Here is a 12,013-nt window from a genome sequence, read left to right on the forward strand (position 1 = left end):
TAGCACTGGAGCATCCATAAAAGGAGGAAGAAAGGCTAGGGCTTTCCTGGTCAGTCTCTCTGCTAGTTAAATGTGCACTTTCTTTCTTTTTTCTATAGATTAGTGGAAGGTAGGGGCAAGCTGGTTGGAGGTGGTCTAACCACAGAGGCACATTTCCTACACACTTTCTCCTCTATGGTGCAAGGAGATGGTTCATTAGATAAGTAGAAGTACTGGCTCCTGCTGCTTGTTTTAGATACATTTTCTTTTTCCATTTTTTTCCCCATTTATTTTCAGCACTGAATGCATAGGAATAAAATTACTTGTTTTCTGAATTTCTTCTTAATAAGCTGGTTTCTGATCAGCTACTGTTATTTTCCTAAACTGTTACTATCAAATAAAGATCAGAATTCATCAATCATTTTAGTTTAGACAGAGGTCAGAACAAAACAAGTTAGGAAGCTGTAAATAGTCACTATAATTCTATTTGAATAGATATGTTATTAGCCATTAACTGCATGTGCCATTAGCTTTTTAAACATTGTGATCTGCCACTTATTTGAATACAGCTGGAGATAACATTTTAGAGAGCTGCAGAAATAGCCTCACCTATATGATCAAGCATATTCATTTGCATCTTTGTAGTGCAATCCAGAGACTTGTTCTATAAAAAGGCTCTGCTCCATGCACAAATAAATGAAGAAAATATTTCATTTTGCTTGTAAGTTTGCAAAAACAATCCATTTCCCTTATTACTAGGTGAAATTCCTGATCTCTTCCCTGACGATGAAGTTGAAAACATCATCAGCAGTGTGAGAAATGAAGTCAAGAACCAGGGACTAATGGACACCAAAGAAACATGCTGGAAATTCTTCATAAATCGGGTTCGACGACAACTAAAGGTAATGTGATACTCATCATTCACATCCTTGTCACTGAGCTCAGTTACAACTGAATAGTTGGAGAAATATATCTTAGCAGGCTTTCAGGTTTAAAAAACCTTCTTCAGGCTGAGGAAGCACCTGTAGTTGGTGTGTGTGCTCTTCCTGGATGGAAGGAATAGTAAAGAAGCCAGAGGCTGGCATGCAATGCAGGCAAGAAAGCCAGTCAGTGAAATGGAAATGTAGGTGTCAGGGGGTGAGAGAGGCTGGGGGCAGGGAGGGGGCGGGAAGGGATGTAGCAGGTAAGAGTGGAGAGATATCTGGCCAGTATGGATATAGCTTCACAATACAATACATATCTCCATCAGAGCACCAAGTGCCTTGATGGGAAATATGTAGGAGACACCAAACAACAACTACGCAGAATTTCCCTTGCTATGGCACTCAGCTCCAACTCTTCCTCTGGCACTGGAAGGCTCAGGCTGGGAAGTGAAATGGGCATGGAGGAGACTGTCATGCTGGTGTGTTGCTTGTTGTCATGGTCGTGGTGGTTATGGCTGGTGCTCTTAGAGGGGATGCAGACCCAGGCAGTGACACTGCTCCCCTCTCCTTGCTCCTAGTAGAACTGGAAGCCTCATGCATGCTAGTTGTAGGAAAGAGGCTCTGTCTCAGTTGGGGGTGGGGGGAACTTATAGCTCTCCCTCTACCTGCTTTTCCACGCCTCCCTGAAGGCTTGCCAGTTGCCTTTCCAGCATGCTTCATAGTGTGTTTCATAGCGTGTTTGCCTTGGTGTACTGGAAAATCTGTGTGTTCTTCTGTAATTTAATCTGTATTTATGTAATATATGTAGATAATTGTATGTATATATTTATGTAATAAATAAAATATATAAATGTATCTATGTGTTCCTGAATAAATTCTATATTATAACATGCAATATATGATCTGCTTTGCTGCACAGTGAATGGAATGCACACTGTGAGAGAATGTACAGATTTCTTTTCTTGAGAAAAAGAACTAAAATAGACTAACAAAAACAAAAAGAGAATTCTATGGGAGGAATCAATTGAAAGGAATGAATATAATAATAAAAGGGTATTACAAAAGCAAAAGTTATTGGATCCCACTTGCTAGTAACAGGATAGCAAGTAGGAAGTGATAGCCTTTCTCTGATGCTGCTGAGCTGCTGGAAGACATAGCTCAGTAACTGACCCCAAGGCACAGAGAAAGCTCAGTTTAAATGCTGCTTTTTATGCTGTTTTTCCATCCCTCCCCCATAGCAGTGGGATTGGAAGGGACCTCAGGGAAGGATCACAATCACTGGCCAGCTACACATGTCAGTATCAGAGCAGTCCTTCCGCCCCCCCCCCCCCCCCCCCGTTTCTATTTCCCTAAAAGTAAGCCAGCTTTGAAACTCAAAACATTTTGTAATGTTTTGAGTGCGCTTGTTTCATTTCAAGGCTGTTTCAAAACCTTTTGTTTCATTTTGATTTTGCTGTTTTGAGCTTGAAATGAGTCAAAACAGCCTTGAAATGAAACACCTGGTGAAATTTCGCACAGCCCTAAAATATATGTGTAGACACACCTGTAGAAAAACACTGCAAATTCACTAATAATGCAGTTTGCTACATCATGGTTCTGTTTCTGGCCAATTTTTGGCCAAGGCAATGCTGTATGTTTTTATTTTAGAGGGAAAAGAATGCTTACTGGACACAGACAGAAGTGCAGCTCCTGGGTCTGACTCATGGTGATTCATAGCGACTATGGAACATGTCATTTCTGTCTTCGTCCATTGTTAGCTTATCTCTTTATATGAGATTTGTGTGTGCAGACTCAGAATTAGTGGCCCAAAGCTCCAGAGATTATGATGGATTCAGTTTCTGATTTTATTCTGAAATTCTCCTAGAAAATCATCCTTCCAGCAAGAAATCCCCAAATCTCCAACTGTGCCATTAGTCTTCACACCTAGTGTCCTCTCTTTCTCAGCACTGTTGTCCCTCTTGTTCCTTAGGTTGCACTTTGTTTCTCACCTGTTGGTAACAAGCTGAGAGTCCGCAGCAGGAAGTTCCCAGCCATTGTGAACTGCACAGCAATAGACTGGTTCCATGAGTGGCCTCAAGAGGCATTAGAATCTGTCAGCATGCGCTTCCTGCAAGAAACACAGAATATTGAGGTGAGGGTCTTCACATAGCCCAACTTTTCAGCTTACAGTCTTTCGCCAAGCAACCCCTCTTTCAGCAAGAGGGAGAGATGGAACTTCGTGCAATTGTGCACTCAGCCTGATTTCATCTGTTCATCATTCATATATATGACCTCTTTCAGTCTTGGCTTCACAAGCAGAAATGAGACATGACATCATTGCTCCAAGTCTGGCTTTCTTTTAATCTCTTTATGGAAAATAGATATCAGTGCGTATTCTGTTAAACTGAGTTTGGGTGGTGTGTGTATACTTCATTTGAAATATCTTCTCTTTTGTGTTTAGCTTTCAGTCAAAGATTCCATAAGCAAGTTTATGGCGTATGTCCATACAAGTGTGAATGAGATGTCCAGATCTTATTTGAGCAATGAACGTCGCTATAACTACACCACACCCAAATCATTCCTCGAACAAATCAAATTGTATCAAAATTTACTACGTAAAAAAGGCAAGGAATTGACTGCTAAAATGGAACGATTGGAGAATGGCTTACAGAAACTGAACAGCACATCAGCACAGGTGAGAAATCAATTTAAACTGGGAAGAATTGTTATTTTTCTGTGCTCTGGTTTAGTAAAAAGAATCACAAGTTAAACCTGAGATGTTAGGAGTGAATGTTTATGCTAGATCCAGAATCTTATTTCACTATGTGCACCTAAATGGCATTTACCCAGCTGCATAACACTCATTTTTGGCACTTAAGCAGTTAGAGATCATATTCCATGTATATTATATATACACAAGTGTCCACATGGCTTCTGAACAGGTATAGTAGCCATTAGGGCTGTGCAAAGCTTTGGTAGCTGATTCAATTCGGAGGAGATTCAGCCCGATTTGGGGACCAAATCTCTGAATCTGAATCAAATCGGGAGATCAAGTAAAAGCTCTGAATCAATTTGAAACATCTGAATCAATTCAGAAAAGCTCCGGCCGATTCAGAGATTCGGCCATAGACTAAACAGGCAGCTGACAGCTGCCTCCAGCTGCTAAGTCTGTTGGGGTGGGGGGAGAGAAGAGGCATGGGGGAGGGATTAGGGCTGGGGCTGCTGTAACAAGCTCCCCAGCTGTAATGGGGGTCATGTGTTACTGGGGGGGGGCAGGATGCAGACTCAGCAGCACTGGAAGTGGGGGCTATGCCCTGCTGCTGCCTGGAGTGAGCTGCACATGCATTGTGCCCCCACTTCCCCCCCATGCTGGCTTGGCAAGCAGCAATAGGGCACAGCCCCTGGTTTGATTCCCCAGCTCCCTGGTTTGACTCCCCAGCTCCTGGTTTGATTCGCCTGTGAGCTGAGGTGTCTCTACATGTAAGCTGGAGCCCAGCAGCACTCACTCCCAGTGGCCCCAGCTCCTAGGCAGCATGTGGTGCCCTGCTGAGCCGTGCTGCATTTGTGCCATGGGGCTGTGCAGGTGCCAGGCAGGGGGGGACAATCCTCACTGCCCCCCACTGTCCCACGCTGCATGGGCCAGCTCTGCCACGAGCACCCAGAGGCCCCAGTCGCTGCTTCTGCAGCTGATGAGTGCAGGGCTTTTTTTTTAAGTGCTTTGGCTGGGCAGGGGATGGGGCCAGGCTAGGCAGCCATGGGGGCTTCTCCCATGGCTCCCTCGTCCCAGGGAGAGGCAGGCACAGCTGGAGGAGCCGCCGGAGAACATGAAGTCACCCAGCTGTGCCTGCCTCTCCCCGGCAGATCCAAATCTCTAAATCTCTCCAAATATCAGCTGATTCAGCCGAATCAATTCAGGACACTGATCTGAATCTCTAAATCGAATCACTGTCCTCTGAATCAGCCAAATCCATATCAGAATTGAATATTTCCCTATTCACACAGGCCTAGTAGCCTTTTAAATGAGTACCTAGGTTTGAGGTAGGTCCCAAATTTGTAGCCAGGCAAAACCCCATGGTTAGCAAAGATGAAGAGGAAGGTACACCCACATTTTGATCTGTTGGTTATGGTGCTTCCCTAAGAATCATGAAATCCAGGTTCTAGGCTTCTCACTCAGAAGGGTTCTGAACCAGCACTCACCACCACACTGCTCTAATAACTAGAGCACAGGTTGGGTATCATCCAGCAGCATCTCCAGCATCATTTTGAATCTGGCCCCTGGGCAGGAGCTATGTCTGACTAGGAGAAAAAGATTAAGTTGGAAGGTATGTGACTCGGATTAATTCTGATCTAGAAGGGAAGAAGCCTTGAGTTTTACTTTTGACCCTTGTTTCCAATATGGAAGAAACTACCCCACCCCTCTGTATCCATTTTACCTAATAACTTTTCAGTGCAAGATTCAGTGACTAAGGGCCTTGTTGTACGTTATACTTAGGATTTATTTTATTTAGATTGTAGTAATCTTAGATTTCATAGATTTCATAAACATTAGGGCTGGAAGGGACCTTGTGAGATCATTGGGTCCAGCTCCCTGCCCAAGGGCAGGAAGTCAGTTGGGGTCAGATGACCCCAGCAAGATAATCATCCAAACACTTCTTGAACGTGTCCAGAGTAGGTGCTTGCACCACTTGTGGGGGGGGGGGGGTCTATTCCAGACTCTGTAGACTTGGACAGTAAAGAAGGGTTTCCTTATGTCCAGTCTAAAATGGTCATGCAGGAGCTTGTGACCATTGGACCTTGTCTTCCCTTGGGGTGCCTTGGTGAATAGACGTTCTTTCCGATCCTTACGCACACCCTTGATATACTTATAGGCCCCCCTGAGCCTATGCTTTTCCAAGCCAAAGAGTCCTATATCTTTCAGCCTCTCCTCATAAGGCCTGCTCTCTTGACCTCTGATCATGCACGTAGCTCTCCTCTGGACTCTCTCAAGCTTCTTCATGTCTTTCCTAAAGTGTGGAGCTCAGAACTGGACACAGTACTCCAGCTGTGGCCTCACCAAAGCTGAATAAAGCAGAGGATGACATTTTGGGTCTTGCTTGAGATGCATCAGTAGATGCAAGTTAAGGTTTTATTTGCTTAACCAGCTGTGACGTTGCATGAGTGGCTTATATTCATCTTGTGGTCAGTCATGACCCCCAGGTCTCTTTCAGGCATAGTGTAGCACTGCCGAGCCTGTAGGTATGACGTGGGTTCTTTCTCCTGAGGTGGAGCACTTTGCATTTCTCTGTGCTGAAAGTCATCATGTTTTGTTATGCTCACTTTACGAGCCAGTCCAAATTGGCCTGAATCCTCAGCCTATCCTCTAGTGTGACTGTGCTTCCTCATAATTTGGTGTCATCTGCAAACTTAGCCAGTCCACTTTTGACACCTGAATCCAGGTTGTTTATGAATATGTTAAAGAGTAATGGTCTGAGTACTGAAATGCTGAGGGATGCCACTGGTCACCATGCACCATGTTGACTTGGATCCATCGACTGTCACTCTCTGGGTCCAACCACGGAGACAGTTCCCCAGCCATCAGACTGTAAGGTTATCAAGGCTGCAGTTCCCCAATTTTGTCATGAGATCATAGGAGACCAAATCAAAGCCTTGTTTGAAATCCAAGTAAATGACATCAGTTTCTCCTCCCCTGTCCAGGTGATGTATCGCCTGGTCATAGAAGGAGATCAGGTTGGTCAAGCATGACCTACCCATAACAAAGCCATGTTGGCTGTCTCTCAGGATGACAGCTTCTGTTAGCCTATGGTTGATGGATTCTTTAATATTTTTTCCGTGATCTTTCCAGGGATTGCGGTCAAACTGATTGGCCTGTCATTCCTTGGATCTTACTTCCTTCCTTTCTTTCTGGAAGATAGGCACCACATTGGCCCTCTTCCAATCTTTAGGAATCTCTCCCAAGTGCCACGAGTTCTCGAATATATTTGCCATTGGTCGCGCTATGATGTCAGTCAACTATTTTAGCACTCTTGTGTGCATTTCATCAGGGCTCTCTGACTCATAGACGTTCAGCCTCTCAAGGTGTCCCCTCACACGGTCTTCACCAGATGTAGGCGTATGGTCACCTGTGCCCTTGTAATCCCATGTCTTGTCAGGCAGGGTGTTTCCCTTGGGATGGTGAAAAACCGACATAAAGTAATCATTAAGGAGATTAGTTTTTTCCTGGGTGTCAGATGTCAGCTGCTCCATTTGGTTCAGCAGGGGTCCAATGTTGCCCTTATTTCTCTTTCTACTTCCCACGTATCTGAAGAAGGACTTTTTATTGTCTTTGATTCCCATAGCCAGTTTGAACTCAGTTTCAGCCTTGGCTTTTCTGGTCCACTCCCTACAGGTGTGGGCCAGTGATGCATAGTCCTCCTTAGAGGTATTTTGCACCTTCCATCCCTTATAGGCTTCTCTTTTACGATTCAGGAGGTCCATGAGTTCCCTGTTGAGCCAAGGACATTTCCCAGCCCTTTTACTACCTTTCCTATGGGCTGGAATGGATTTCCCTTGTGCTTTTAGGATTGCATCTTTAAGGAGTGACCACTCATCTTGGACTCCCTTCCCTGCCAGATCATGATCTCTCAGTGCCTCAACATCAACCTCCTGAACTTGTAAAAGTCAACTTTCCTAAAATTGAGGATTTCAGCATTACTGACTGATTTGCCAGCTTTGCAATGGATAGAGAAAGTGATCAGCTCATGATCACTGTCACCAAGCTTTCCTTCAATCCTCTGGTTGATCACTAGATCATCCCCTTTGGCCATGACTAGATTTAGCAGTGCCTCACCCCTTGTCAGCCCATGGACTTCTTGAGTCAGAGCTCATCAGTGCAGGTAAGGAAGTTTTGTGACCAATCAGATTTAGCTGAATGACTATGAATTAAAATGTTTTCTGAGCAGTTGCACAGATGCTTACTACAATCTAAGTATAACATATTCTAAACACCAAATCTTCTGAAGACTTGGTCCCAGCTCCCCACCTTACCCCCCTGCGCACATGCACACACACCCCACAGTGGAGCCATTTCAAGAGTCCAGTGTAGTGGGAAGGCTGGGGTTGTTATGCTGGGTCTAGGGCCTCTCTGGAGTCAAGGTACCAACTAGGGTTGGGAGGAGTGAGCAGAATCCGGGGACAAGCTAGGTCAGGAAAGAAGGAAGTTAGTCCAAGAACTTGGGGTCTAGGAATAAACTGAGTCAGGAAGCTGGGAGACCAGCTACAGAGTGGAACCTGAGAGCAAGATGGATTAAGAAGTTGGAAGATCTACCAGAGAATAGTGTCAGAGAGAAAACCAGGACATTGAGCAGAGAGCAGAGGTAGAAAACAAGTCAGAGGGAGCAGCAAAACAGTCTGGGATCAGGTTAAGCCCTGTTACCCAGCTATTTCCTGTTCATGCTCAGGAACTGATATGGGGGAAGTGGAGGGTCAGCTGAGTGGATAGCGAGTTGTTAGTTTGCTGGCGGGGTGCTTGAAGATCACATTATTGTTATAGTTGACCAGTGGTCCAGAGCAGAGGTTCCCAACCACTGGGCTGCGGCCCAGTACTGGGCTGCAGAGGGTTGGTTGCCAGGTCATGGCATGAGCCCCCTGCTTGGCCCCCTGTCCATCTGCCCAGGTGAGTGGCTTCTGCTGCTGGTGGTGATGTGTGGGGTTAAAGCTGGGAGGCAGGGCAGCCCCAGGAGGGAGGCAGCCAGCTCCGCCACTTTCATGCCAGTCCACTACAAAAAAAGTTTGGGAATGACTGGTCCAGAGAAAATGTTCTTTTTGGAGAGTGGACCCTATGAATTAAGAAAGCGAGGCACCAAAATAGATGCCTTCTGACCTGGACTGAAGGCCTTTATCAGTTATCCATCAAAGGCATGGCAGGGAAGACATGAGGCATCTGAGCAGACAGAGAGGCAGACAGGCGGTGGTGATCCCTAGGGGGCAGGACTGAATCCAAGGGCCACAGGGCAGAAATCGTTACATTGGTGCATTGGCTAGGAAATGTTCAACAGCCAAACTCTTTTTTGGCTGTCAAAGTACAAGATCCCTACGGCTGGAGGTATGGAACAGGCTGATTGAGTTGAGTATAGAAACCTAGATACAGAAGAGGCCAAGAGTAACATACACCTGTTTAGACAGAGGGCTTATGGCCAACAGACCAAGAAAAGTGAGGTATCAGAAAGAGATGGAAGAAAGACCAGGAAAAGAATTTGAGTGGAAAAAGCATGCTCACAGCATATTGCAGTATCATTTCACTAAAAAGAAAAAGTCCTTGAAGCAAAGAGAAGAAATGCTTGCAAAAGATGGAATAATCACAGATTCAGAGTAGCCACCAATGGAGAAATTTCAGATCGTTTTGAAAATGTAGGACACTCAGATTTTTAATCAAGACAGCTCAGGTGCTAAAAATGTCTGAGGATGAGAACACAAAGGTAGAACCCCAAACACTTCAATGTAGTGGAGGAATAAAAGATTGTAGAGTAACAGATAATATTGTGGGAAGTAAAATGCAGAATAGCGAAAGAAGAACCTACACAGGAATTTCTTATACATGTTAGAGTAGCAACTGAAGAAAACAGAAGAGTAGAATAAGATGCATGTAAGTTGTTTCAGATGCTGCAGGGGAGGCCAATTGCCCCAATAGGCAGGAAGGTCAATTATATAAGAAGTTTAAAGGATGAGTTAATGAGGAAATAGGTGCATCTACACGTCACCCTGCATTACTGTAGTGATGCGCTATGGTGATGTATCAATCATGTGGGTCTACACGTGACCGGCAGCCACTTCCAAAAGGAAGTACTAAAGCATGGTGCTTCAGTAAAAATGTTGCCATAGGGTGACGTGTAGACACACCTATAGTCACAGAAGCTGCTAAAAATAGGGGAAGGTGGAAAGGAGGAAGCAGACCTTTTGAGCTGGAAGCAAAGCCCTGATGGGTTAGAGTGGTAAAAGGTATGAAGATGAGCTCTGAAGGGAGTAGATGACTGAGCAGATAAACTTAAACTCTAAAAACCAGGAATGCCACTCCCAGCACAATCTTATCTCTGACCCCCTGGGGCTGGGTGTAGGCACTAGGAGTGGGTCAGTGAGGCTGCAGAAACCCTATCTTGTACTCTAGATTTGAGCTCCAGCATTCAAATGCCCGTACACCATCTGTGTCCACTGTGCTAGGTGTGTCTGTATCAATTGATGAAAAGGTTAGTTGGTGTTTGTTGGAAAAGCTGTTGGTGATACTGTTACTGGGGACCTCTTCTCCCTGTTACTTGAAGAAAGTATGAATAGGTAGCAGAAGGCAGGCTATCAGCAAAGGGCTAAAGAACCTTTCTTACGTTAGCAGAGAAAGGAAGTTTGTCAGGAGGCTAGCTGCAAAGGGCAGCAAGTGCGGTAGGACACAACCTACACATTTCAGGCAGTAGGGCACTGGGCTGCTGATTAGGGAATTAGCAATGCCTGGGTTTTAGAAACAGTTAGCCAGGTCAAGTGATTGGAAGTAGGAAGAGAAAGGGCCATATAAGGCCTGAGCCTGGAGCCCAAGGCTCAGATTAGTCCTCATAACAGAGGCAGCGTGGCATGGCTTAAAGGGAAAGAGGTCACAAAGGGGTTCTCAAGTGAAGGTGTTGTTATAAGAGGATGTAGAGAGAGACAAAGTGCCGACACAGAATGTTGTCCCTGTCACACAAGTGACATATGCTGGCATTTTGAGTGGTGGGTTTAGAGCCTGTCATGTCACAGAGTATTGAGACTAGTGCCTGGAGAAGAGCCTAAAGGGGTAGATGCCCCAAAGCACATTCTGTCAGGGATAGGTGAGAACGAGGGGTAGGTGCCCCGAAAGGCAAACTAGGAGAGAAAGAAAAAGCCCTTCTCAAGTTACATTGTGAGAATGGGCTGATTGGCAGCCTAATGATGAGCGTGCCAGGCAAGGCATTGAAAGCTGAACTCAGGATCTTTGAAGGCAGCCTCCAAATATATTAACTTTGACATCAAAATCTGGCAGGAAAGAGAGTGAGGCCATATTAAGAAAGCTGAGTAGAAGAACAGTGTGTGGCCCCTAAGGGAGGAGGAGCTTGTTACAGATGCAAATTAACATTAATGGTACCTTGTGGGATCACAAACATTGTTTTTTTGGCTTATTACAATTTTCCTGGCCCCTCTTTTTAATTTCCACTAGGAGTAGCAGTCCTCTTACCTTTTGAATGATCTCACTCTTTCACATAATGAGGCTTATATATTTCAACTGCTCCTTGCTTGGTCTGTAATTACTTTTGTTGTTTACTCCGTGCTCCACAAATTGACTCCCCTCTTTAAGTGACCATTTTCTTCATTCATGTAATGGGGTTAAACAAAAAATATTTTTCTACCTCGTACTTAGTTTAAATTTTCTGCCTCTTTCTCAGATCTGGGGAAGGGCATTTCACGCCCAAAAGTTTGTCAAATGTCTCTCCCAACTATATTGTTGGCCCAATAAAGACACTTCCTAACAAATCCTGGGTCATATATATGTCCAGACCATCCTAGCTACAACAACACTGTAACTTTAGTATTTCATGAAAATATAAGTCTGTCTCAGTTTCTTTTTGACTGACAGTATCACCACAAACCTAGAGTTATTTTGATGCACTTCACTGACTTCATGTTTTCACTATATAAGCTATGCGTTTCCCTGTGAATTAGGCATTTTTGCCTTGTCTTTAATGCATGCTCAAATCCAAGCACAAGCACAGTTTTAACACATTAGCTAGTGAAGATAAATGTTAGCACAGGGTTCACCACAACTATGTACAATATTTTTACATTCCAGCTTGCCCTATTTATATTGGGAATTTAACACATTTCAGCTAATATAAGTTTGAAGAGACCTTTTCACATAACATAGATACGACTTTTTAGACATTTTCATATATTTTTGTTTTGTTTTGTATTTCTGAATGCCATCCTAACTCTGAATGGCCCTGAGTTCCTGCTGCTTTCTGTTATTATTACAACTTCCGTAAAAAGTCTTACCTTTCAATTATTTGTGTGCTTTCAGCCTTAACTCCAGCTGATAGCAGGATTGGTTTTTTTAATGGAAATTCTAGTCTCACAAAGAGGTGTGGTATGACTGAGGTTTTTAT

At 44.4% G+C, this 12,013-nt stretch overlaps 1 protein-coding gene across 2 annotated transcripts in view; it reads left to right on the plus strand.

Moving 5' to 3' along the window:
• Window positions 1–12,013, plus strand: part of DNAH9 (dynein axonemal heavy chain 9) — a 515,733-nt gene that overhangs the window by 297,307 nt on the left and 206,413 nt on the right. For both annotated transcript variants that reach the window (XM_059732606.1, XM_059732607.1), the window contains 3 exons: window positions 739–881; window positions 2,872–3,033; window positions 3,343–3,576. In XM_059732606.1, the coding sequence (XP_059588589.1) occupies window positions 739–881; window positions 2,872–3,033; window positions 3,343–3,576 (539 nt within the window). The remainder of the gene's footprint in view (window positions 1–738; window positions 882–2,871; window positions 3,034–3,342; window positions 3,577–12,013) is intronic.

The sequence above is a fragment of the Alligator mississippiensis genome, chromosome 8 (assembly GCF_030867095.1).
Source record: "Alligator mississippiensis isolate rAllMis1 chromosome 8, rAllMis1, whole genome shotgun sequence".
In the NCBI taxonomy this organism is placed as follows: domain Eukaryota; kingdom Metazoa; phylum Chordata; order Crocodylia; family Alligatoridae; genus Alligator; species Alligator mississippiensis.